At 61.6% G+C, this 26,483-nt stretch overlaps 2 protein-coding genes across 3 annotated transcripts; one reads left to right on the forward strand and one right to left on the reverse strand.

The window, feature by feature from the left end:
* Nucleotides 1-9: 9 nt before the first annotated feature.
* On the reverse strand, nucleotides 10-9,611 carry NIF3L1 (NGG1 interacting factor 3 like 1). The gene is made up of 7 exons (XM_069735104.1): nucleotides 9,504-9,611; nucleotides 4,598-5,041; nucleotides 4,376-4,529; nucleotides 4,177-4,303; nucleotides 950-1,088; nucleotides 786-869; nucleotides 10-559 (listed from the first exon to the last, which is right to left on the reverse strand). Exons 2-7 carry the CDS (start codon nucleotides 5,019-5,021, stop codon nucleotides 375-377), a joined length of 1,113 nt encoding a protein of 370 aa, XP_069591205.1. The 5' UTR covers nucleotides 5,022-5,041; nucleotides 9,504-9,611; the 3' UTR covers nucleotides 10-374.
* Nucleotides 9,572-25,446, forward strand: PPIL3 (peptidylprolyl isomerase like 3). 2 transcript variants are annotated; one of them, XM_069735105.1, is made up of 6 exons: nucleotides 9,572-9,698; nucleotides 10,598-10,672; nucleotides 10,747-10,840; nucleotides 14,308-14,375; nucleotides 14,649-14,767; nucleotides 23,490-25,446. In XM_069735105.1, the coding sequence occupies exons 1-6, from the start codon at nucleotides 9,696-9,698 to the stop codon at nucleotides 23,614-23,616; spliced, it is 486 nt and encodes a 161-aa protein (XP_069591206.1). In that variant the 5' UTR covers nucleotides 9,572-9,695; the 3' UTR covers nucleotides 23,617-25,446. The 2 variants fall into 2 exon arrangements, with proteins under 2 accessions (XP_069591206.1, XP_069591207.1); XM_069735106.1 differs by having other exon boundaries at nucleotides 9,688-9,750; nucleotides 23,490-23,745.
* Nucleotides 25,447-26,483: the final 1,037 nt, after the last annotated feature.

Consider the following 26,483-nt stretch of genomic DNA (forward strand, 5'->3'; position numbering starts at 1 on the left):
ACCCTGGGATACACTCGGCATTGTGTTTGCTTTTATTGCATTTTTGGGAGACATTTGGTGACTTATAAGAAGACATCGAGGGTTATACGTAATAATATAATTAAAGTATAGCAATGATTACGTACTATATCAGCGTGCATCCACCATACACACATATTGGCCACATCCATAGTTAGAAGTGATCAGAGGGCTGTCGGGCATTGTCGGCGTACGGCACTGATGATGATGGCGACACCCCGCGACTATCTGCAGTGCGACCACTAGATGCCCCTACACTCTGTGACATAAATCCAGTGCGGCTCGCTTTATTACACCACACTGCGCTGGGATCATCAGCGGCCGCTTCATCCTGTGCTGGCGGCTCCCACCGGTCCTCACACCACCTCCAGGGGGTCGCGGTCAGTCCGGGACACCGTCACCTCCACCTTCCCCTCCAGGCATTGTGTAATTTGCGCCCCCAGTTCCCGCAGGTACCCCCGCTCCGAGTTACTGTGCTCACACAGGATAACGCTGCGGCCCTCCGCCACCGCATCCAGGACCTCGTGGTGCGACATCTCACCTGCGGAGGGAAAAGGGCGCTCATCAACAAGGAGATAGAAGAGCATGGCTGCTGGCTATAAAGACAGCGCTGCCCCCGTGCTCAGGATGTGGGGGGTACTGCAGTCCACAGGTGCAATACCTGACACAACCTGAGGAGAGAGGCGGCGCCGTGCTCCCAAATCACATATCTGCCCCCCCCACCTCCGCTAATAGACACCATCATGGTGGTCACTGCCCTGTGTTACCTGTCAGGTAGAGATCGGCGGGGACGCCACTTAATATGCTGCTCCCGGAGCCGGCGCAGACGGCCATCACACTCACCGGGGAGTCTGCGGAAACCAAGAAGAGAAGAAGCGTGAAGGATCCTCCGGAGATAAACACACCGGGAGATGATGGGGGGCGCACTCACCCAACATCTTCCCTCGCCCCAGGGCGAGACGCACGTGCTTCAGCCCAACGTGACTTTTGATGCGTTCAACAGCGACCGCCATGGACACTGGACCCGCGAGAGTGCAGAGGCGACCCATCCCCGCGTCCAGCAGAGGGGGCTGCAGAGGCAGATTGTACCCGGGGGTCCAGCATTAGAGGCTAGTGCGAAAATACTGCGGGGTCCACCCTGTAAGGACTAGTGACAATATACATCGGGGGTCCACCCTGTAGGGAGTAGTGATATTATACCCCGGGGGTCTGTACAATGTGGCCAGCAGGGGGGCTACTAATATTATACCCCGGGGGTCTGTACAATGTGGCCAGCAGAGGGGGCTACTAATACTATACCCCGGGGTTCTGTACAATGTGGCCAGCAGGGGGGCTAGTGATACTATACCCGGGGGTCTGTACAATGTGGCCAGCAGGGGGGCTACTAATATTATACCCCGGGGGTCTGTACAATGTGGCCAGCAGAGGGGGTTAGTAATACTATACCCGGGGGTCTGTACAATGTGGCCAGCAGGGGGGCTACTAATATTATACCCCGGGGGTCTGTACAATGTGGCCAGCAGGGGGGCTACTAATACTATACCCCGGGGGTCTGTACAATGTGGCCAGCAGAGGGAACTAGTGATACTATACCCGGGGGTCTGTACAATGTGGCCAGCAGAGGGGGCTAGTAATACTATACCCGGGGGTCTGTACAATGTGGCCAGCAGAGGGGGCTAGTAATACTATACCCGGGGGTCTGTACAATGTGGCCAGCAGAGGGGGCTAGTGATATTATACCCCGGGGGTCTGTACAATGTGGCCAGCAGAGGGGGCTAGTGATATTATACCCCGGGGGTCTGTACAATGTGGCCAGCAGAGGGGGCTAGTAATACTATACCCGGGGGTCTGTACAATGTGGCCAGCAGAGGGGGCTAGTAATACTATACCCGGGGGTCTGTACAATGTGGCCAGCAGAGGGGGCTAGTGATATTATACCCCGGGGGTCTGTACAATGTGGCCAGCAGGGGGGCTAGTGATATTATACCCCGGGGGTCTGTACAATGTGGCCAGCAGAGGGAACTAGTGATACTATACCCGGGGGTCTGTACAATGTGGCCAGCAGGGGGGACTAGTGATACTATACCCGGGGGTCTGTACAATGTGGCCAGCAGGGGGGCTACTAATATTATACCCCGGGGGTCTGTACAATGTGGCCAGCAGAGGGGGCTAGTGATATTATACCCCGGGGGTCTGTACAATGTGGCCAGCAGGGGGGGCTACTAATACTATACCCCGGGGGTCTGTACAATGTGGCCAGCAGGGGGGGCTAGTAATACTATACCCGGGGGTCTGTACAATGTGGCCAGCAGAGGGGGCTAGTAATACTATACCCGGGGGTCTGTACAATGTGGCCAGCAGAGGGGGCTAGTGATATTATACCCCGGGGGTCTGTACAATGTGGCCAGCAGGGGGGCTAGTGATATTATACCCCGGGGGTCTGTACAATGTGGCCAGCAGAGGGAACTAGTGATACTATACCCGGGGGTCTGTACAATGTGGCCAGCAGGGGGGACTAGTGATACTATACCCGGGGGTCTGTACAATGTGGCCAGCAGGGGGGCTACTAATATTATACCCCGGGGGTCTGTACAATGTGGCCAGCAGAGGGGGCTAGTGATATTATACCCCGGGGGTCTGTACAATGTGGCCAGCAGGGGGGCTACTAATATTATACCCCGGGGGTCTGTACAATGTGGCCAGCAGAGGGGGCTAGTGATATTATACCCCGGGGGTCTGTACAATGTGGCCAGCAGGGGGGGCTACTAATACTATACCCCGGGGGTCTGTACAATGTGGCCAGCAGGGGGGGCTAGTAATACTATACCCCGGGGGTCTGTACAATGTGGCCAGCAGGGGGGCTAGTGATATTATACCCCGGGGGTCTGTACAATGTGGCCAGCAGGGGGGGCTACTAATACTATACCCGGGGGTCTGTACAATGTGGCCAGCAGAGGGGGCTAGTGATACTATACCCGGGGGTCTGTACAATGTGGCCAGCAGGGGGGCTAGTGATACTATACCCGGGGGTCTGTACAATGTGGCCAGCAGAGGGGGCTAGTGATACTATACCCGGGGGTCTGTACAATGTGGCCAGCAGAGGGGGCTAGTGATATTATACCCCGGGGGTCTGTACAATGTGGCCAGCAGAGGGGGCTAGTGATACTATACCCGGGGGTCTGTACAATGTGGCCAGCAGAGGCGGCTACTAATACTATACCCGGGGGTCTGTACACTGTGGCCAGCAGAGGGGGCTGGTAATACTATACCCGGGGGTCTGTACAATGTGGCCAGCAGAGGGGGCTAGTGATACTATACCCGGGGGTCTGTACAATGTGGCCAGTAGAGGGAGTTAGTAATACTATACCCGGGGGTCTGTACAATGTGGCCAGCAGGGGGGGCTAGTAATACTATACCCGGGGGTCTGTACAATGTGGCCAGCAGGGGGGCTAGTGATATTATACCCCGGGGGTCTGTACAGTGTGGCCAGCAGGGGGGCTAGTGATATTATACCCCGGGGGTCTGTACAATGTGGCCAGCAGAGGGGGCTAGTGATACTATACCCCGGGGGTCTGTACAGTGTGGCCAGCAGGGGGGGGCTAGTGATATTATACCCGGGGGTCTGTACAATGTGGCCAGCAGAGGGGGCTGGTAATACTATACCCTGGGGGTCTGTACAATGTGGCCAGCAGAGGGGGCTAGTAATACTATACCCGGGGGTCTGTACAATGTGGCCAGCAGAGGGGGCTAGTGATACTATACCCTGGGGGTCTGTACAATGTGGCAGCAGAGGGGGCTACTAATATTATACCCCGGGGGTCTGTACAATGTGGCAGCAGAGGGGGCTAGTGATATTATACCCGGGGGTCTGTACAATGTGGCAGCAGAGGGGGCTACTAATATTATACCCCGGGGGTCTGTACAATATGGCCACTAATACTATACCCCGGGGTTCTGTACAATGTGGCCAGCAGAGGGGGCTAGTGATATTATACCCTGGGGGTCTGTACAATGTGGCAGCAGGGGGGGGACTAGTGATATTATACCCTGGGGGTCTGCACAATGTGGCCAGCAGAGGGGGCTAGTAACACTATACCCTGGGGGTCTGTACAGTGTGGCCAGCAGGGGGGCTAGTAATACTATACCCGGGGGTCTTACCTTCTGCAGGGTGAGCAGCTCCGTGCCCCTGTAGACCTCGGGGTCCTCGGACAGTATGGCGAGGGCCTGCAGCATGGCGGTGTGGGAGCAGCTGAGCCGGACCCGGGCGCCGTCCTCCTTTCCGCCCCTGGATGATGGTCGGGGTCAGGTGTATACAGTGACTGACATTACACATGTATATACACGGGCAGGACGTTACCTGAGCGGGAAGGTGCGCACACACGCCCCCTGCAGGGCGCTCACCCTGCTCAGCACGGACTCCGGGACGTCGCCCCCGAACTCCAGGAGGTGTCCATGTCCTCCGGGGTAGGAGAGGGCGGTGGAGGCGCGGAGCGGCACGGACACACAGGCACCTGCACAGACAGTCAGGGGTCAGGCAGGATCTCGGGGCGAGTTCCCCTAATATGAGGACAGGACTCACCCAGCGCTCGCCCCAGCCAGTCGTTGACCCCGTTGGCGAGAGCGTCGCAGGCCGTGTGTGGGGAGTACACCGCCAGCCGCTTCTCCAGAGCCGTCACCACCAGCCGCTCCTTCCAGTGGGCGCAGGTCACACGCTTCAGTGCCTTGAAGATGGGCGGGTGATAGGACAGCACCATGTCTGCCCCCGCCGCCAGCGCCTCCTGCAGGACGTCCTCCGTCAGGTCATTGGTCAGCAGCATCCTGCGCACCTGGTGCGGGGGGCTCGGCTCCACCAAGAGGCCGACATTATCCCAGCTCTCCGCCAGGGCCGGGGGAGCCAGCGCGTCCAGGCGGGAGACCACCAAGGACAGGTCCATCATGTGCCGGCGAGGAGGACGCGAGGATACGGCAAGGAGGAGGGGCCACAGCGGGCGGCAATGCAGCATTCAGGGCAAAGGGGCGGAGTCTGGAGGCGGGGCAAGGAAACGTGAGAACAATGGACATAAATAATGTGTAAACCCCACACCACCTCCTCCGCTTTATGCCCCGCACCCACCTCCTCCACCGCTGCACACCCCACTGCCCCGCACCACCTCCTCCACCACTGTCCACCCCACTGCCCCGCACCACCTCCTCCACCGCTGCACACCCCACGGCCCCGCACCACCTCCTCCACCGCTGCACACCCCACTGCCCCGCACCACCTCCTCCACCGCTGCACACCCCACTGCCCCGCACCACCTCCTCCACCGCTGCACACCCCACTGCCCCGCACCACCTCCTCCACCGCTGCACACCCCACTGCCCCGCACCACCTCCTCCACCGCTGCACACCCCACTGCCCCGCACCACCTCCTCCACCGCTGCACACCCCACTGCCCCGCACCACCTCCTCCACCGCTGCACACCCCACTGCCCCGCACCACCTCCTCCACCACTGTCCACCCCACTGCCCCGCACCACCTCCTCCACCGCTGTCCACCCCACTGCCCCGCACCACCTCCTCCACCACTGTCCACCCCACTGCCCTGCCGCTGTCCACCCCACTGCCCCGCACCACTGTCCACCCCACTGCCCCGCACCACCTCCTTCACCGCTGCACATCCCACTGCCCCGCACCACCTCCTCCACCGCTGTCCACCCCACTGCCCCGCACCACCTCCTTCACCGCTGCACATCCCACTGCCCCGCACCACCTCCTCCACCGCTGTCCACCCCACTGCCCCGCACCACCTCCTCCGCTGCACACCCCACTGCCCCGCACCACCTCCTCCACCGCTGTCCACCCCACTGCCCCGCACCACCTCCTTCAACGCTGCACATCCCACTGCCCCGCACCACCTCCTCCACCGCTGTCCACCCCACTGCCCCGCACCACCTCCTCCACCGCTGCACACCCCACTGCCCCGCACCACCTCCTCCACCGCTGCACACCCCACTGCCCCGCACCACCTCCTCCACCGCTGCACACCCCACTGCCCCGCACCACCTCCTCCACCGCTGCACACCCCACTGCCCCGCACCACCTCCTCCACCGCTGCACACCCCACTGCCCCGCACCACCTCCTCCACCGCTGCACACCCCACTGCCCCGCACCACCTCCTCCACCGCATCCCACTGCCCCGCACCACCTCCTCCACCGCACCACCGCTGTACATCCCACTGCCCAGCACCACCTCCTCCACCGCACCCCACTGCCCCGCACCACCTCCTCCACCGCACCACCGCTGTACATCCCACTGCCCAGCACCACCTCCTCCACCGCTGTCCACCCCACTGTCCCGCACCACCTCCTCCACCGCTGTCCACCCCACTGCCCCGCACCACCTCCCACTGCCCCGCACCACCTCCTCCACCGCTGCACACCCCACTGCCCCGCACCACCTCCTCCACCGCTGCACACCCCACTGCCCCGCACCACCTCCTCCACCGCTGCACACCCCACTGCCCCGCACCACCTCCTCCACCGCTGCACACCCCACTGCCCCGCACCACCTCCTCCACCGCTGCACACCCCACTGCCCCGCACCACCTCCTCCACCGCTGCACACCCCACTGCCCCGCACCACCTCCTCCACCGCACCCCACTGCCCCGCACCACCTCCTCCACCGCACCACCGCTGTACATCCCACTGCCCAGCACCACCTCCTCCACCGCACCCCACTGCCCCGCACCACCTCCTCCACCGCACCACCGCTGTACATCCCACTGCCCAGCACCACCTCCTCCACCGCTGTCCACCCCACTGTCCCGCACCACCTCCTCCACCGCTGTCCACCCCACTGCCCCGCACCACCTCCTCCACCGCTGCATATCCCACTGCCCCACACCACCTCCTCCACCGCACCCCACTGCCCCGCACCACCTCCTCCACCGCTGTACATCCCACTGCCCAGCACCACCTCCTCCACCGCACCCCACTGCCCCGCACCACCGCTGTACATCCCACTGCCCAGCACCACCTCCTCCACCGCACCCCACTGCCCCGCACCACCTCCTCCACCGCACCACCGCTGTTCATCCCACTGCCCAGCACCACCTCCTCCACCGCACCCCACTGCCCCGCACCACCTCCTCCACCGCACCACATCCCACTGCCCAGCACCACCTCCTCCACCCCACTGTCCCGCACCACCTCCTCCACCGCTGTCCACCCCACTGCCCCGCACCACCTCCTCCACCGCTGCACATCCCACTGCCCCGCACCACCTCCTCCACCGCTGCCCACCCCACTGCCCCGCACCACCTCCTCCACCGCTGCACAGCCCACTGCCCCGCACCACCTCCTCCACCGCTGCACACCCCACTGCCCCGCACCACCTCCTCCACCGCTGCACACCCCACTGCCCCGCACCACCTCCTCCACCGCTGCACACCCCACTGCCCCGCACCACCTCCTCCACCGCTGCACACCCCACTGCCCCGCACCACCTCCTCCACCGCACCACCGCTGTACATCCCACTGCCCAGCACCACCTCCTCCACCGCACCCCACTGCCCCGCACCACCTCCTCCACCGCACCACCGCTGTACATCCCACTGCCCAGCACCACCTCCTCCACCGCTGTCCACCCCACTGCCCCGCACCACCTCCTCCACCGCTGTCCACCCCACTGCCCCGCACCACCTCCTCCACCCCACTGCCCCGCACCACCTCCTCCACCCCACTGCCCCGCACCACCTCCTCCACCCCACTGCCCCGCACCACCTCCTCCACCCCACTGCCCCGCACCACCTCCTCCACCCCACTGCCCCGCACCACCTCCTCCACCCCACTGCCCCGCACCACCTCCTCCACCCCACTGCCCCGCACCACCTCCTCCACCCCACTGCCCCGCACCACCTCCTCCACCCCACTGCCCCGCACCACCTCCTCCACCCCACTGCCCCGCACCACCTCCTCCACCCCACTGCCCCGCACCACCTCCTCCACCCCACTGCCCCGCACCACCTCCTCCACCCCACTGCCCCGCACCACCTCCTCCACCCCACTGCCCCGCACCACCTCCTCCACCCCACTGCCCCGCACCACCTCCTCCACCCCACTGCCCCGCACCACCTCCTCCACCCCACTGCCCCGCACCACCTCCTCCACCCCACTGCCCCGCACCACCTCCTCCACCCCACTGCCCCGCACCACCTCCTCCACCCCACTGCCCCGCACCACCTCCTCCACCCCACTGCCCCGCACCACCTCCTCCACCCCACTGCCCCGCACCACCTCCTCCACCCCACTGCCCCGCACCACCTCCTCCACCCCACTGCCCCGCACCACCTCCTCCACCCCACTGCCCCGCACCACCTCCTCCACCCCACTGCCCCGCACCACCTCCTCCACCCCACTGCCCCGCACCACCTCCTCCACCCCACTGCCCCGCACCACCTCCTCCACCCCACTGCCCCGCACCACCTCCTCCACCCCACTGCCCCGCACCACCTCCTCCACCCCACTGCCCCGCACCACCTCCTCCACCCCACTGCCCCGCACCACCTCCTCCACCCCACTGCCCCGCACCACCTCCTCCACCCCACTGCCCCGCACCACCTCCTCCACCCCACTGCCCCGCACCACCTCCTCCACCCCACTGCCCCGCACCACCTCCTCCACCCCACTGCCCCGCACCACCTCCTCCACCCCACTGCCCCGCACCACCTCCTCCACCCCACTGCCCCGCACCACCTCCTCCACCCCACTGCCCCGCACCACCTCCTCCACCCCACTGCCCCGCACCACCTCCTCCACCCCACTGCCCCGCACCACCTCCTCCACCCCACTGCCCCGCACCACCTCCTCCACCCCACTGCCCCGCACCACCTCCTCCACCCCACTGCCCCGCACCACCTCCTCCACCGCTGTCCACCCCACTGCCCCGCACCACCTCCTCCACCGCTGTCCACCCCACTGCCCCGCACCACCTCCTCCACCGCTGTCCACCCCACTGCCCCGCACCACCTCCTCCACCGCTGTCCACCCCACTGCCCCGCACCACCTCCTCCACCGCTGTCCACCCCACTGCCCCGCACCACCTCCTCCACCGCTGTCCACCCCACTGCCCCGCACCACCTCCTCCACCGCTGTCCACCCCACTGCCCCGCACCACCTCCTCCACCGCTGTCCACCCCACTGCCCCGCACCACCTCCTCCACCGCTGTCCACCCCACTGCCCCGCACCACCTCCTCCACCGCTGTCCACCCCACTGCCCCGCACCACCTCCTCCACCCCACTGCCCCGCACCACCTCCTCCACCGCTGCACACCCCACTGCCCCGCACCACCTCCTCCACCCCACTGCCCCGCACCACCTCCTCCACCGCTGTCCACCCCACTGCCCCGCACCACCTCCTCCACCGCTGTCCACCCCACTGCCCCGCACCACCTCCTCCACCGCTGCATATCCCACTGCCCAGACCCCTCTGTATACTCACAGTCTCCTTTGTGCTGTATACTCCCTACCCCTCTGGAGATGAACACTTGCTGCCCGTACTCACAGGAAGTTTAGACTGTACTGGCGGTCGGCCATATTGCTACACCCATGAGGCGAGAGAAGGCGGGGGCGGCCATGCTGGTACACCCGGGAGCGCGGGCGCAATTCTGGCTCTGATTTTCCCGCGGACACGATGGTGAGTTGTCTCCAGCATCATAAGCTGTCATGGCTGCTCAGTAATTCTGTAAGTAAGTGAACTCCTCCACGATGGGATGTGAAGAAAGAAGGAGCCATGGCCGGCCCGTGTCTCCCCGGCTCCCGTAATCTCACCCCCACCCCCACCCCCACCCCCACCCCCGTGATTCTCCTCACACCGGCTCCCCTCCTGCTCCCCGGCTCCCCTCACACCACCCCCAAGTCTCCCCGCTGCCCCCCGTGTCTCCCCTCACGCTCCCCTCCCGCTGCCCCCGTGGCTCCCCTCACGCTCCCCTCCCGCTGCCCCCGTGGCTCCCCTCACGCTCCCCTCCCGCTGCCCCCGTGGCTCCCCTCACGCTCCCCTCCCGCTGCCCCCGTGGCTCCCCTCACGCTCCCCTCCCGCTGCCCCCGTGGCTCCCCTCACGCTCCCCTCCCGCTGCCCCCGTGGCTCCCCTCACGCTCCCCTCCCGCTGCCCCCGTGGCTCCCCTCACGCTCCCCTCCCGCTGCCCCCGTGGCTCCCCTCACGCTCCCCTCCCGCTGCCCCCGTGGCTCCCCTCACGCTCCCCTCCCGCTGCCCCCGTGGCTCCCCTCACGCTCCCCTCCCGCTGCCCCCGTGGCTCCCCTCACGCTCCCCTCCCGCTGCCCCCGTGGCTCCCCTCACGCTCCCCTCCCGCTGCCCCCGTGGCTCCCCTCACGCTCCCCTCCCGCTGCCCCCGTGGCTCCCCTCACGCTGCCCCCGTGGCTCCCCTCACGCTCCCCTCCCGCTGCCCGCGTGGCTCCCCTCACGCTCCCCTCCCGCTGCCCCCGTGGCTCCCCTCACGCTCCCCTCCCGCTGCCCCCGTGGCTCCCCTCACGCTCCCCCCGTGTCTCCCTGATTCCTCTTCTCCGTTCTCTCTCAGGCGGTGACGCTGCACACAGATTTGGGCGATATCAAAATTGAGGTTTTCTGTGAGCGAGCGCCGAAGGCGAGCGAGGTGAGTGAACCTGACGCCCGTGTCGCCGCTGCCATGCTGACTGTTTCCACTGCTGACTCTGTCTCCTCCTGCAGAACTTCATGGCTCTATGTGCCGGGAACTACTACACCGGCTGCATATTCCACCGCAACATCAAGGGCTTCATGGTGCAGACGGGAGACCCCACAGGTGAGGGGAGCATGCTGATCCAGGGGGTGTATATCGACCTCGCTGTCTCTCTGTTCGCCCCCTCTTTTTTCTGTGTCTCTTCCTCTGTTGGTGCCCTCCTTAGTGTCGCTTGCTCTGTTGGTGCCCTCCTTAGTGTCGCTTGCTCTGTTGGTGCCCTCCTTAGTGTCGCTTGCTCTGTTGGTGCCCTCCTTAGTGTCGCTTGCTCTGTTGGCGCCCTCCTTAGTGTCGCTTGCTCTGTTGGTGCCCTCCTTAGTGTCGCTTGCTCTGTTGGCGCCCTCCTTAGTGTCGCTTGCTCTGTTGGCGCCCTCCTTTCTCTGTGTCTCTGTTGGCACCCTCCTTTCTCAGTGTCTCTTGCTCTGTTGGCGCCCTCCTTTCTCAGTGTCTCTTGCTCTGTTGGCGCCCTCCTTTCTCGGTGTCGCTTGCTCTGTTGGCGCCCTCCTTTCTCAGTGTCTCTTGCTCTGTTGGCGCCCTCCTTTCTCGGTGTCGCTTGCTCCGTTGGCGCCCTCCTTTCTCAGTGTCTCTTGCTCTGTTGCCACCCTCCTTTCTCGGTGTCGCTTGCTCCGTTGGCGCCCTTCTTTCTCGGTGTCGCTTGCTTTGTTGGTGCCCTCCTTTCTCTGTGTCTCTTGCTCCGTTGGTGCCCTCCTTTCTCGGTGTCGCTTGCTCCGTTGGTGCCCTCCTTTCTCGGTGTCTCTTGCTCCGTTGGCGCCCTCCTTTCTCGGTGTCGCTTGCTCCGTTGGCGCCCTCCTTTCTCGGTGTCTCTTGCTACGTTGGTGCCCTCCTTTCTTGGTGTCTCTTGCTACGTTGGTGCTCTCCTTTGTCGGTGTCTCTTGCTCCGTTGGCGCCCTCCTTTCTCGGTGTCGCTTGCTTCGTTGGCGCCCTCCTTTCTCGGTGTCGCTTGCTTCGTTGGCGCCCTCCTTTCTCGGTGTCGCTTGCTCTGTTGGCGCCCTCCTTTCTCGGTGTCTCTGTTGGCCCCCTCCTTTCTCAGTGTCGCCCTCCTTTCTTGGTGTCTCTTGCTCTGTTGGCGCCCTCCTTTCTCGGTGTCGCTTGCTCTGTTGGCGCCCTCCTTTCTCAGTGTCTCTGTTGGTGCCCTCCTTTCTCGGTGTCTCTTGCTCTGTTGGCGGCCTCCTTTCTCGGTGTCTCTTGCTCTGTTGGCGGCCTCCTTTCTCGGTGTCTCTGTTGTCCCCCTCCTTTCTCGGTGTCGCTTGCTCCATTGGCGCCCTCCTTTCTCGGTGTCGCTTGCTTTGTTGGTGCCCTCCTTTCTCGGTGTCTCTTGCTCCGTTGGTGCCCTCCTTTGTCGGTGTCGCTTGCTCTGTTGGCGCCCTCCTTTGTCGGTGTCGCTTGCTCCGTTGGTGCCCTCCTTTCTCGGTGTCGCTTGCTCCGTTGGTGCCCTCCTTTCTCTGTGTCGCTTGCTCCGTTGGTGCCCTCCTTTCTCTGTGTCGCTCGCTCTGTTGGCGCCCTCCTTTCTCGGTGTCGCTCGCTCTGTTGGCGCCCTCCTTTCTCGGTGTCGCTTGCTCCGTTGGCGCCCTCCTTTCTCGGTGTCTCTTGCTACGTTGGTGCCCTCCTTTCTCGGTGTCGCTTGCTCTGTTGGCGGCCTCTTTTCTCGGTGTCTCTTGCTCTGTTGGCGCCCTCCTTTCTCGGTGTCGCTTGCTCTGTTGGCGGCCTCTTTTCTCGGTGTCTCTGTTGGCCCCCTCCTTTCTCAGTGTCGCCCTCCTTTCTTGGTGTCTCTTGCTCTGTTGGTACCCTCCTTTCTCGGTGTCGCTTGCTCTGTTGGCGCCCTCCTTTCTCGGTGTCGCTTGCTCCGTTGAGTCCCTCCTTTCTCTGTGTCGCTTGCTCCGTTGGTGCCCTCCTTTCTCTGTGTCGCTTGCTCCGTTGGTGCCCTCCTTTCTCAGTGTCGTTCGCTCTGTTGGTGCCCTCCTTTCTCGGTGTCTCATGCTCTGTTGGCGCCTTCCTTTCTCTGTGTCTCATGCTCTGTTGGCGCCCTCCTTTCTCAGTGTCGCTGTCTCTGTTGGCGCCCTCCATTCTCGGTGTTGCAGTCTCTGTTGGCGCCCTCCTTTCTCGGTGTCTCATGCTCTGTTGGCGCCCTCCTTTCTCGGTGTCGCTCGCTCTGTTGGTGCCCTCCTTTCTCGGTGTCGCTCGCTCTGTTGGCGCCCTCCTTTCTCGGTGTCTCATGCTCTGTTGGCGCCTTCCTTTCTCGGTGTCGCTCGCTCTGTTGGCGCCCTCCTTTCTCGGTGTCGCTCGCTCTGTTGGCGCCCTCCTTTCTCAGTGTCGCTGTCTCTGTTGGCGCCCTCCATTCTCGGTGTTGCAGTCTCTGTTGGCGCCCTCCTTTCTCGGTGTCTCATGCTCTGTTGGCGCCCTCCTTTCTCAGTGTCCCTATCTCTGTTGGTGCCCTCCTTTCTCGGTGTCGCTCGCTCTGTTGGCGCCCTCCTTTCTCGGTGTTGCTCGCTCTGTTGGCGCCTTCCTTTCTCGGTGTCGCTCGCTCTGTTGGCGCCCTCCTTTCTCGGTGTCGCTCGCTCTGTTGGCGCCCTCCTTTCTCGGTGTCGCTCGCTCTGTTGGCGCCCTCCTTTCTCGGTGTCGCTCGCTCTGTTGGCGCCCTCCTTTCTCGGTGTCGCTGTCTCTGTTGGCGCCCTCCATTCTCGGTGTTGCAGTCTCTGTTGGCGCCCTCCTTTCTCGGTGTCTCATGCTCTGTTGGCGCCCTCCTTTCTCGGTGTCTCTTGCTCTGTTGGTGCCCTCCTTTCTCGGTGTCTCTTGCTCTGTTGGCACCCTCCTTTCTCGGTGTCTCATGCTCTGTTGGCGCCCTCCTTTCTCGGTGTCGCTCGCTCTGTTGGTGCCCTCCTTTCTCGGTGTCGCTCGCTCTGTTGGCGCCCTCCTTTCTCGGTGTCTCATGCTCTGTTGGCGCCTTCCTTTCTCGGTGTCGCTCGCTCTGTTGGCGCCCTCCTTTCTCGGTGTCGCTCGCTCTGTTGGCGCCCTCCTTTCTCAGTGTCGCTGTCTCTGTTGGCGCCCTCCATTCTCGGTGTTGCAGTCTCTGTTGGTGCCCTCCTTTCTCGGTGTCTCATGCTCTGTTGGCGCCCTCCTTTCTCAGTGTCCCTATCTCTGTTGGTGCCCTCCTTTCTCGGTGTCGCTCGCTCTGTTGGCGCCCTCCTTTCTCGGTGTTGCTCGCTCTGTTGGCGCCTTCCTTTCTCGGTGTCGCTCGCTCTGTTGGCGCCCTCCTTTCTCGGTGTCGCTCGCTCTGTTGGCGCCCTCCTTTCTCGGTGTCGCTCGCTCTGTTGGCGCCCTCCTTTCTCGGTGTCGCTCGCTCTGTTGGCGCCCTCCTTTCTCGGTGTCGCTCGCTCTGTTGGCGCCCTCCTTTCTCGGTGTTGCTTGCTCTGTTGGCGCCCTACTTTCTCGGTGTCGCTCGCTCTGTTGGCGCCCTCCTTTCTCGGTGTCGTTCGCTCTGTTCTGTTGCCGCTGATCTTTGCTTTCTTTTTCAGGGACAGGGAAGGGCGGCCAAAGCATCTGGGGTCGTAAATTTGAGGATGAATTCAGCGAATTCGTAAAGGTGAGTTACATTTTGTCCTCCATCCATCAGTCAGGGCCAGTGTACTGAATGTCTGTTAGTCCGGCATCTGATATTCCGGAACATCCTGAAAGTGGCGACTTATCCCGGGCTCGGCTCCCTCTGCTGAGGCCGCTGTGCAGAGACGTACAGTATGTGTGTATTATCACATAGCAGGTCTGATGATCCAGAATCAGCGCCAGAGTATCAGACTGCGGGATGAGATTATTACCAGCCACGCAGGATGATTCCAGTCCTCCATCATGTCTCCCGCAGCACAGCGTCCGCGGCGTCGTCTCCATGGCAAACAGCGGCCCCAATACCAACGCCTCGCAGTTCTTCATCACGTACGGCAAACAGCCGCATCTGGACATGAAGTACACCATACTGGGGAAGTAAGTGACCGGGCCCTGCAGCACAGAGGATGTCAGGAGAGGGGGCCCTGCAGCACAGAGGATGTCAGGAGAGGGGGCCCTGCAGCACAGAGGATGTCAGGAGAGGAGGAGGCCCTGCAGCACAGAGGATGTCAGGAGAGGAGGAGGCCCTGCAGCACAGAGGATGTCAGGAGAGGAGGGGGCCCTGCAGCACAGAGGATGTCAGGAGAGGAGGGGGCCCTGCAGCACAGAGGATGTCAGGAGAGGAGGAGGCCCTGCAGCACAGAGGATGTCAGGAGAGGGGGCCCTGCAGCACAGAGGATGTCAGGAGAGGGGGCCCTGCAGCACAGAGGATGTCAGGAGAGGAGGCCCTGCAGCACAGAGGATGTCAGGAGAGGGGGCCCTGCAGCACAGAGGATGTCAGGAGAGGGGGCCCTGCAGCACAGAGGATGTCAGGAGAGTAGGGGGCCCTGCAGCACAGAGGATGTCAGGAGAGGAGGCCCTGCAGCACAGAGGATGTCAGGAGAGGAGGGGGCCCTGCAGCACAGAGGATGTCAGGAGAGGAGGAGGCCCTGCAGCACAGAGGATGTCGGGGGAGGGGGCCCTGCAGCACAGAGGATGTCAGGAGAGGAGGCCCTGCAGCACAGAGGATGTCAGGAGAGGGGGCCCTGCAGCACAGAGGATGTCAGGAGAGGAGGGGGCCCTGCAGCACAGAGGATGTCAGGAGAGGGGGCCCTGCGGCACAGAGGATGTCAGGAGAGGAGGCCCTGCAGCACAGAGGATGTCAGGAGAGGAGGAGGCCCTGCAGCACAGAGGATGTCAGGAGAGGGGGCCCTGCAGCACAGAGGATGTCAGGAGAGGAGGGGGCCCTGCAGCACAGAGGATGTCAGGAGAGGAGGAGGCCCTGCAGCACAGAGGATGTCAGGAGAGGGGGCCCTGCGGCACAGAGGATGTCAGGAGAGGAGGCCCTGCAGCACAGAGGATGTCAGGAGAGGAGGAGGCCCTGCAGCACAGAGGATGTCAGGAGAGGGGGCCCTGCAGCACAGAGGATGTCAGGAGAGGAGGGGGCCCTGCAGCACAGAGGATGTCAGGAGAGGGGGCCCTGCAGCACAGAGGATGTCAGGAGAGGGGGCCCTGCAGCACAGAGGATGTCAGGAGAGGGGGCCCTGCAGCACAGAGGATGTCAGGAGAGGAGGCCCTGCAGCACAGAGGATGTCAGGAGAGGAGGAGGCCCTGCGGCACAGAGGATGTCAGGAGAGGAGGCCCTGCAGCACAGAGGATGTCAGGAGAGGAGGAGGCCCTGCAGCACAGAGGATGTCGGGGGAGGGGGCCCTGCAGCACAGAGGATGTCAGGAGAGGGGGCCCTGCAGCACAGAGGATGTCAGGAGAGGGGGCCCTGCAGCACAGAGGATGTCAGGAGAGGGGGCCCTGCAGCACAGAGGATGTCAGGAGAGGGGGCCCTGCAGCACAGAGGATGTCAGGAGAGGGGGCCCTGCAGCACAGAGGATGTCAGGAGAGGAGGAGGCCCTGCAGCACAGAGGATGTCAGGAGAGGAGGAGGCCCTGCGGCACAGAGGATGTCAGGAGAGGGGGCCCTGCAGCACAGAGGATGTCAGGAGAGGGGGCCCTGCAGCACAGAGGATGTCAGGAGAGGAGGAGGCCCTGCAGCACAGAGGATGTCAGGAGAGGAGGAGGCCCTGCAGCACAGAGGATGTCAGGAGAGGAGGAGGCCCTGCAGCACAGAGGATGTCGGGGGAGGGGACTCTGCAGCACAGAGGATGTCGGGGGAGGGGGCCCTGCAGCACAGAGGATGTCGGGAGAGGGGGCCCTGCAGCACAGAGGATGTCGGGAGAGGGGGCCCTGCAGCACAGAGGATGTCAGGAGAGGAGGAGGCCCTGCAGCACAGAGGATGTCAGGAGAGGAGGAGGCCCTGCAGCACAGAGGATGTAAGCGGAGGGGGCCCTGCAGCACAGAGGATGTAAGCGGAGGGGGCCCTGCAGCACAGAGGATGTAAGCGGAGGGGGCCCTGCAGCACAGAGGATGTCAGGAGAGGGGGCCCTGCAGCACAGAGGATGTCAGGAGAGGAGGGGGCCCTGCAGCACAGAGGATGTCAGGAGAGGAGGGGGCCCTGCAGCACAGAGGATGTAAGCGGAGGGGGCCCTGCAGCACAGAGGATGTAAGCGGAGGGGGCCCTGCAGCACAGAGGATGTCAGGAGAGGAGGGGGCCCTGCAGCACAGAGGATGTCAGGAGAGGAGGGGGCCCTGCAGCACAGAGGATGTCAGGAGAGGAGGAGGCCCTGCAGCACAGAGGATGTCAGGAGAGGGGGCCCTGCAGCACAGAGGATGTCAGGAGAGGAGGGGACTCTGCAGCACAGAGGATGTCAGGAGAGGAGGAGGCCCTGCAGCACAGAGGATGTCAGGAGAGGGGGCCCTGCAGCACAGAGGATGTCAGGAGAGGAGGGGGCCCTGCAGCACAGAGGATGTCAGGAGAGGAGGAGGCCCTGCAGCACAGAGGATGTCAGGAGAGGGGGCCCTGCAGCACAGAGGATGTCAGGAGAGGAGGAGGCCCTGCAGCACAGAGGATGTCAGGAGAGGGGACTCTGCAGCACAGAGGATGTCAGGAGAGGAGGGGGCCCTGCAGCACAGAGGATGTCAGGAGAGGAGGAGGCCCTGCAGCACAGAGGATGTCAGGAGAGGAGGAGGCCCTGCAGCACAGAGGATGTCAGGAGAGGAGGAGGCCCTGCAGCACAGAGGATGTCAGGAGAGGAGGAGGCCCTGCAGCACAGAGGATGTCAGGAGAGGAGGGGGCCCTGCAGCACAGAGGATGTCAGGAGAGGAGGAGGCCCTGCAGCACAGAGGATGTCAGGAAAGGAGGGGGCCCTGCAGCACAGAGGATGTCAGGAGAGGAGGAGGCCCTGCAGCACAGAGGATGTCAGGAGAGGAGGAGGCCCTGCAGCACAGAGGATGTCAGGAGAGGAGGAGGCCCTGCAGCACAGAGGATGTCAGGAGAGGAGGGGGCCCTGCAGCACAGAGGATGTCAGGAGAGGAGGAGGCCCTGCAGCACAGAGGATGTCAGGAGAGGAGGAGGCCCTGCAGCACAGAGGATGTCAGGAGAGGAGGAGGCCCTGCAGCACAGAGGATGTCAGGAGAGGAGGGGGCCCTGCAGCACAGAGGATGTCAGGAGAGGGGGCCCTGCAGCACAGAGGATGTCAGGAGAGGAGGAGGCCCTGCAGCACAGAGGATGTCAGGAGAGGAGGAGGCCCTGCAGCACAGAGGATGTCAGGAGAGGAGGGGGCCCTGCAGCATAGAGGATGTCAGGAGAGGAGGAGGCCCTGCAGCACAGAGGATGTCAGGAGAGGAGGAGGCCCTGCAGCACAGAGGATGTCAGGAGAGGAGGGGGCCATGCAGCACAGAGGATGTCAGGAGAGGAGGGGGCCCTGCAGCACAGAGGATGTCAGGAGAGGAGGAGGCCCTGCAGCACAGAGGATGTCAGGAGAGGAGGAGGCCCTGCAGCACAGAGGATGTCAGGAGAGGAGGGGACTCTGCAGCACAGAGGATGTCAGGAGAGGAGGAGGCCCTGCAGCACAGAGGATGTCAGGAGAGGAGGGGGCCCTGCAGCACAGAGGATGTCAGGAGAGGAGGAGGCCCTGCAGCACAGAGGATGTCAGGAGAGGAGGGGGCCCTGCAGCATAGAGGATGTCAGGAGAGGAGGAGGCCCTGCAGCACAGAGGATGTCAGGAGAGGAGGGGGCCCTGCAGCACAGAGGATGTCAGGAGAGGAGGAGGCCCTGCAGCACAGAGGATGTCAGGAGAGGAGGGGGCCCTGCAGCACAGAGGATGTCAGGAGAGGAGGGGGCCCTGCAGCACAGAGGATGTAAGCGGAGGGGGCCCTGCAGCACAGAGGATGTCAGGAGAGGGGGCCCTGCAGCACAGAGGATGTCGGGAGAGGGGGCCCTGCAGCACAGAGGATGTCAGGAGAGGAGGAGGCCCTGCAGCACAGAGGATGTCAGGAGAGGAGGAGGCCCTGCAGCACAGAGGATGTAAGCGGAGGGGGCCCTGCAGCACAGAGGATGTAAGCGGAGGGGGCCCTGCAGCACAGAGGATGTAAGCGGAGGGGGCCCTGCAGCACAGAGGATGTCAGGAGAGGGGGCCCTGCAGCACAGAGGATGTAAGCGGAGGGGGCCCTGCAGCACAGAGGATGTCAGGAGAGGAGGGGGCCCTGCAGCACAGAGGATGTCAGGAGAGGAGGGGGCCCTGCAGCACAGAGGATGTCAGGAGAGGGGGCCCTGCAGCACAGAGGATGTCAGGAGAGGAGGAGGCCCTGCAGCACAGAGGATGTCAGGAGAGGGGGCCCTGCAGCACAGAGGATGTCAGGAGAGGAGGGGACTCTGCAGCACAGAGGATGTCAGGAGAGGGGGCCCTGCAGCACAGAGGATGTCAGGAGAGGGGGCCCTGCAGCACAGAGGATGTCAGGAGAGGGGGCCCTGCAGCACAGAGGATGTCAGGAGAGGAGGGGACTCTGCAGCACAGAGGATGTCAGGAGAGGAGGGGGCCCTGCAGCACAGAGGATGTCAGGAGAGGAGGAGGCCCTGCAGCACAGAGGATGTCAGGAGAGGAGGAGGCCCTGCAGCACAGAGGATGTCAGGAGAGGAGGGGGCCCTGCAGCACAGAGGATGTCAGGAGAGGAGGAGGCCCTGCAGCACAGAGGATGTCAGGAGAGGAGGGGGCCCTGCAGCACAGAGGATGTCAGGAGAGGGGGCCCTGCAGCACAGAGGATGTCAGGAGAGGAGGGGGCCCTGCAGCACAGAGGATGTCAGGAGAGGAGGAGGCCCTGCAGCACAGAGGATGTCAGGAGAGGAGGGGGCCCTGCAGCACAGAGGATGTCAGGAGAGGAGGAGGCCCTGCAGCACAGAGGATGTCAGGAGAGGAGGGGGCCCTGCAGCACAGAGGATGTCAGGAGAGGAGGGGACTCTGCAGCACAGAGGATGTCAGGAGAGGAGGAGGCCCTGCAGCACAGAGGATGTCAGGAGAGGAGGGGGCCCTGCAGCACAGAGGATGTCAGGAGAGGAGGAGGCCCTGCAGCACAGAGGATGTCAGGAGAGGAGGGGGCCCTGCAGCATAGAGGATGTCAGGAGAGGAGGAGGCCCTGCAGCACAGAGGATGTCAGGAGAGGAGGAGGCCCTGCAGCACAGAGGATGTCAGGAGAGGAGGGGGCCCTGCAGCATAGAGGATGTCAGGAGAGGAGGAGGCCCTGCAGCACAGAGGATGTCAGGAGAGGAGGGGGCCCTGCAGCACAGAGGATGTCAGGAGAGGAGGAGGCCCTGCAGCACAGAGGATGTCAGGAGAGGAGGGGGCCCTGCAGCACAGAGGATGTCAGGAGAGGAGGGGGCCCTGCAGCACAGAGGATGTCAGGAGAGGAGGGGGCCCTGCAGCACAGAGGATGTAAGCGGAGGGGGCCCTGCAGCACAGAGGATGTCAGGAGAGGGGGCCCTGCAGCACAGAGGATGTCGGGAGAGGGGGCCCTGCAGCACAGAGGATGTCAGGAGAGGAGGAGGCCCTGCAGCACAGAGGATGTCAGGAGAGGAGGAGGCCCTGCAGCACAGAGGATGTAAGCGGAGGGGGCCCTGCAGCACAGAGGATGTAAGCGGAGGGGGCCCTGCAGCACAGAGGATGTAAGCGGAGGGGGCCCTGCAGCACAGAGGATGTCAGGAGAGGGGGCCCTGCAGCACAGAGGATGTAAGCGGAGGGGGCCCTGCAGCACAGAGGATGTCAGGAGAGGAGGGGGCCCTGCAGCACAGAGGATGTCAGGAGAGGAGGGGGCCCTGCAGCACAGAGGATGTCAGGAGAGGGGGCCCTGCAGCACAGAGGATGTCAGGAGAGGAGGAGGCCCTGCAGCACAGAGGATGTCAGGAGAGGGGGCCCTGCAGCACAGAGGATGTCAGGAGAGGAGGGGACTCTGCAGCACAGAGGATGTCAGGAGAGGGGGCCCTGCAGCACAGAGGATGTCAGGAGAGGGGGCCCTGCAGCACAGAGGATGTCAGGAGAGGGGGCCCTGCAGCACAGAGGATGTCAGGAGAGGAGGGGACTCTGCAGCACAGAGGATGTCAGGAGAGGAGGGGGCCCTGCAGCACAGAGGATGTCAGGAGAGGAGGGGGCCCTGCAGCACAGAGGATGTCAGGAGAGGAGGGGGCCCTGCAGCACAGAGGATGTCAGGAGAGGAGGAGGCCCTGCAGCACAGAGGATGTCAGGAGAGGAGGAGGCCCTGCAGCACAGAGGATGTCAGGAGAGGAGGGGGCCCTGCAGCACAGAGGATGTCAGGAGAGGAGGAGGCCCTGCAGCACAGAGGATGTCAGGAGAGGAGGGGGCCCTGCAGCACAGAGGATGTCAGGAGAGGAGGAGGCCCTGCAGCACAGAGTATGTCAGGAGAGGAGGAGGCCCTGCAGCACAGAGGATGTCAGGAGAGGAGGAGGCCCTGCAGCACAGAGGATGTCAGGAGAGGAGGGGGCCCTGCAGCACAGAGGATGTCAGGAGAGGAGGGGGCCCTGCAGCACAGAGGATGTCAGGAGAGGAGGGGACTCTGCAGCACAGAGGATGTCAGGAGAGGAGGAGGCCCTGCAGCACAGAGGATGTCAGGAGAGGAGGGGGCCCTGCAGCACAGAGGATGTCAGGAGAGGAGGAGGCCCTGCAGCACAGAGGATGTCAGGAGAGGAGGGGGCCCTGCAGCACAGAGGATGTCAGGAGAGGAGGGGACTCTGCAGCACAGAGGATGTCAGGAGAGGAGGAGGCCCTGCAGCACAGAGGATGTCAGGAGAGGAGGGGGCCCTGCAGCACAGAGGATGTCAGGAGAGGGGGCCCTGCAGCACAGAGGATGTCAGGAGAGGAGGGGGCCCTGCAGCACAGAGGATGTCAGGAGAGGAGGAGGCCCTGCAGCATAGAGGATGTCAGGAGAGGAGGGGGCCCTGCAGCACAGAGGATGTCAGGAGAGGAGGAGGCCCTGCAGCATAGAGGATGTCAGGAGAGGAGGAGGCCCTGCAGCATAGAGGATGTCAGGAGAGGAGGAGGCCCTGCAGCACAGAGGATGTCAGGAGAGGAGGAGGCCCTGCAGCACAGAGGATGTCAGGAGAGGAGGGGGCCCTGCAGCATAGAGGATGTCAGGAGAGGAGGAGGCCCTGCAGCACAGAGGATGTCAGGAGAGGAGGGGGCCATGCAGCACAGAGGATGTCAGGAGAGGAGGGGGCCCTGCAGCACAGAGGATGTCAGGAGAGGAGGGGGCCATGCAGCACAGAGGATGTCAGGAGAGGAGGGGGCCCTGCAGCACAGAGGATGTCAGGAGAGGGGGCCCTGCAGCACAGAGGATGTCAGGAGAGGAGGGGGCCCTGCAGCACAGAGGATGTCAGGAGAGGAGGGGGCCATGCAGCACAGAGGATGTCAGGAGAGGAGGGGGCCCTGCAGCACAGAGGATGTCAGGAGAGGAGGAGGCCCTGCAGCACAGAGGATGTCAGGAGAGGAGGGGACTCTGCAGCACAGAGGATGTCAGGAGAGGAGGAGGCCCTGCAGCACAGAGGATGTCAGGAGAGGAGGGGGCCCTGCAGCACAGAGGATGTCAGGAGAGGAGGAGGCCCTGCAGCACAGAGGATGTCAGGAGAGGAGGGGGCCCTGCAGCACAGAGGATGTCGGGGGAGGAGGCCCTGCAGCACAGAGGATGTCAGGAGAGGAGGGGGCCCTGCAGCACAGAGGATGTCAGGAGAGGAGGAGGCCCTGCAGCACAGAGGATGTCAGGAGAGGAGGGGGCCCTGCAGCACAGAGGATGTCAGGAGAGGAGGAGGCCCTGCAGCACAGAGGATGTCAGGAGAGGAGGCCCTGCAGCACAGAGGATGTCAGGAGAGGAGGGGGCCATGCAGCACAGAGGATGTCAGGAGAGGAGGGGGCCCTGCAGCACAGAGGATGTCAGGAGAGGAGGGGGCCCTGCAGCACAGAGGATGTCAGGAGAGGAGGGGGCCCTGCAGCACAGAGGATGTCAGGAGAGGAGGGGGCCATGCAGCACAGAGGATGTCAGGAGAGGAGGGGGCCCTGCAGCACAGAGGATGTCAGGAGAGGAGGAGGCCATGCAGCACAGAGGATGTCAGGAGAGGAGGGGGCCCTGCAGCACAGAGGATGTCAGGAGAGGAGGAGGCCCTGCAGCACAGAGGATGTCAGGAGAGGAGGGGGCCATGCAGCACAGAGGATGTCAGGAGAGGAGGGGGCCCTGCAGCACAGAGGATGTCAGGAGAGGAGGAGGCCCTGCAGCACAGAGGATGTCGGGGGAGGGGGCCCTGCAGCACAGAGGATGTTGGGGGAGGGGGCCCTGCAGCACAGAGGATGTCAGGAGAGGAGGGGGCCCTGCAGCACAGAGGATGTCAGGAGAGGAGGGGGCCCTGCAGCACAGAGGATGTTGGGGGAGGGGGCCCTGCAGCACAGAGGATGTCAGCTCTGATCTTATAGGGAGGTCTTGTACTGAGAGATACCTAGTGGAAGAAGCAAACCGTAAAAGCAGCACAGAGTGTTTGAGGCCAGTTGAGTGGTTCTGTTGGCACAATCGGCAGTTCTGTTCTCCGTGGCTCTCGCTTCTCTCATTGTCCCCATTCCCCTTTTCACATCCGGGTGAATGGGAGGACAGAGGCGAAATGTTTCATAGCAGAAGGAGCCGGGTCCCCAGCAGCACAGAGTATTTCAGGAGCTGCTTGTTGTTCCCTCTACGCTCTGCAGAGTCATCGATGGACTGGACACGTTGGATGAACTGGAGAAACTTCCGGTACATGAGAAATCCTTCCGGCCCCTGGAAGAAGTGCGAATCAAAGATGTCACCATCCACGCCAACCCGTTCGCCCTGTGACCCGCACCAGTGACCTATCATCTGTATCAGATGCTGCATGGTGCACAACAGCGGTGCAGAGTGTTTAAGGTGCTTGGACTGTTGCACATGCTTAGTACAGACATCAGGTGCCGTTGTTCGTGTGTGTATATATATATATATATTTTTTTTTTTTTCTGAAAAATTAAAACGAATTTTCTTGTATAAAATCTCTCACGTTCTGGATCTGAGTCTTAAACTCCATCAGAGCCCTAACTCTGGAATTGGAGACCCTCTGTAAAGTCTCATACTTCAAGATAAATTCGCAAAAGTCCAAAGTACTAACGTTTATGATAAATGAGGCCGAGATTGGTGATTTGATGGAGCAAACGGATTTTGCGCTGGAAGGGAAAGAAATAGTCTATCTGGGCATCACTTTTATCTACTATCGATGCCAATCTGGACATTACAAAAATGATCTGTCGACTTTTCTAATCTTGGGCGCTCAGATCTCTCCTTATTAGGCAAAATACCGGCAGTAAAATCCTTTATCCTACCTAAAATCCTTCACATATTTAGGACCCTCCTAATAGTTTTTCCTTCTCGGTTTATCTCTAAAATTCGAGGCATGATCAACTCGTTTGTTTGGAGTGGAGAAAGGGCTCGAGTGGCGGTCGACCTTTTGTACAAACGTAAATGTAACGGAGGTTTTGGTTTACCAACTATATATGCTTATTACCTGGCATCCCTGGTTAAACAAAGTTGGCGTTGGTTCCACGAGCGCTCGCACCCTGCGTGGTTTATCCTAGAATCTATGCGAGAAACGTTCTTCAATTTCTTAATCTAAACAGCTAATTTTTCAAGCTCTAATTTCTGCCTGGAACATACTCATTAAACCTACTAAAAACTCCGTTAGAGTTGAACAAATTCACAAACTTCCTCTACCTTTGCTCGCTTCTATGTATCATTTTTCATTACCCGATATTTGGATCAAGTCAAGGATCAAAAAAATCCCTCCCTCCGAGTTGGTGTTAATAATCGTAAAATAATGAATGTTGAAATCCCTTTCTTTGCTTTTGTGTAACACAAATAACAAATATTTGGAGTCTAAAAAAATCTCTATAACTATGTCAGCAAAGATGTCACCAGTCTTAGGAATATATACATGAAAGGTGGGAGGCTGCCCTCAATATCACCCGTCAGACTGATCAGTGCCACCTGTGCCTCTAATGCCGCAGTCACGGTGGTGCTATACCCCTATTAGACGGGCACATAGAAGTCTCGATCAGTCACCATTATGTCGGAGGGACGGCAGGGCGACCGTTGCCACATATGTTGAGGGTGCTGTAAAGTGAACTCACCGTGGACGCACGTTTCACAACATATAATCTCTTTTTCCAATAATAGCCTTTTTGATAACCCCTCTCTGTTGACATGGAGCACGTGGATTCTTCCATCAAATATATCCTCATCCACATTTTTTTAGTAGTATAGAATACCCTAGGTTATTGGTGGAAAAAACCTGAACTTACAGATATATTAGGTAAACTTTATCTACACGGCTCCTTAGTGGAGCTTTGCTGTTGGTATAAATCTAATAGGGAATGTGAGCTATAGAATGTAACATTTCACAGTTCTTGAGTCATCTGTAAGACGTGTGGATGAACTCACCAGTAAATGTTCTAATGTTTTCTCTTTTGTTTCCGTCTTCTGTTAACCACAGTTAAGTAATGTATCTGATCAGAGATACAGTGTCATGTTCTAACTTTGCTACTCTGACAATCTGAGATATTCTGTCCGAGTTCTCTAAATTTATTGACTCCCTCCCCTTCCCTACCCGATTGATAAAATTAAAAGATTCACTAAAAATCATTTCAAAAGGACTGTGCTATATATGGGGCAGCACGGGGGCTCAGGACTGTACTATATACGGGGCAGCACGGGGGCTCAGGACTGTACTATATATGGGGCAGCACGGGGGCTCAGGACTGTACTATATACGGGGCAGCACGGGGGCTCAGGACTGTACTATATACGGGGCAGCACGGGGGCTCAGGACTGTACTATATACGGGGCAGCACGGGGGCTCAGGACTGTACTATATATGGGGCAGCACGGGGGCTCAGGACTGTACTATATACGGGGCAGCACGGGGGCTCAGGACTGTACTATATACGGGGCAGCACGGGGGCTCAGGACTGTACTATATATGGGGCAGCACGGGGGCTCAGGACTGTACTATATACGGGGCAGCACGGGGGCTCAGGACTGTACTATATACGGGGCAGCACGGAGGGCTCAGGACTGTACTATATATGGGGCAGCACGGGGGCTCAGGACTGTACTATATATGGGGCAGCACGGGGGCTCAGGACTGTACTATATACGGGGCAGCACGGAGGGCTCAGGACTGTACTATATATGGGGCAGCACGGGGGCTCAGGACTGTACTATATACGGGGCAGCACGGGGGCTCAGGACTGTACTATATATGGGGCAGCACGGGGGCTCAGGACTGTACTATATACGGGGCAGCACGGGGGCTCAGGACTGTACTATATACGGGGCAGCACGGGGGCTCAGGACTGTACTATATACGGGGCAGCACGGGGGCTCAGGACTGTACTACATACGGGGCAGCACGGGGGCTCAGGACTGTACTATATACGGGGCAGCACGGGGGCTCAGGACTGTACTATATATGGGGCAGCACGGGGGCTCAGGACTGTACTATATACGGGGCAGCACGGGGGCTCAGGACTGTACTATATACGGGGCAGCACGGGGGCTCAGGACTGTACTATATACGGGGCAGCACGGGGGCTCAGGACTGTACTACATACGGGGCAGCACGGGGGCTCAGGACTGTACTATATACGGGGCAGCACGGGGGCTCAGGACTGTACTAT

Source organism: Ranitomeya imitator, chromosome 7 (genome assembly GCF_032444005.1).
Source record: "Ranitomeya imitator isolate aRanImi1 chromosome 7, aRanImi1.pri, whole genome shotgun sequence".
Classification (NCBI taxonomy): Eukaryota; Metazoa; Chordata; class Amphibia; order Anura; family Dendrobatidae; genus Ranitomeya; species Ranitomeya imitator.

What these genes read in the sequence shown, in the direction of transcription:
- NIF3L1 (XM_069735104.1), bottom strand. Translation starts at nt 5,021, where the DNA reads ATGCTGCATTGCCGCCCGCTGTGGCCCCTCCTCCTTGCCGTATCCTCG. An exon ending in CTGGCTGGGGCGAGCGCTGG is followed by an intron (nt 4,530 to 4,597) that starts GTGAGTCCTGTC and finishes CTGTCTGTGCAG; the next exon opens with GTGCCTGTGTGTCCGTGCCG. An exon ending in CGCCGATCTCTACCTGACAG is followed by an intron (nt 560 to 785) that starts GTAACACAGGGC and finishes TTCCCTCCGCAG; the next exon opens with GTGAGATGTCGCACCACGAG.
- PPIL3 (XM_069735105.1), top strand. An exon ending in GAGCGCCGAAGGCGAGCGAG is followed by an intron (nt 10,673 to 10,746) that starts GTGAGTGAACCT and finishes CTCCTCCTGCAG; the next exon opens with AACTTCATGGCTCTATGTGC. An exon ending in GCAGACGGGAGACCCCACAG is followed by an intron (nt 10,841 to 14,307) that starts GTGAGGGGAGCA and finishes TTTCTTTTTCAG; the next exon opens with GGACAGGGAAGGGCGGCCAA.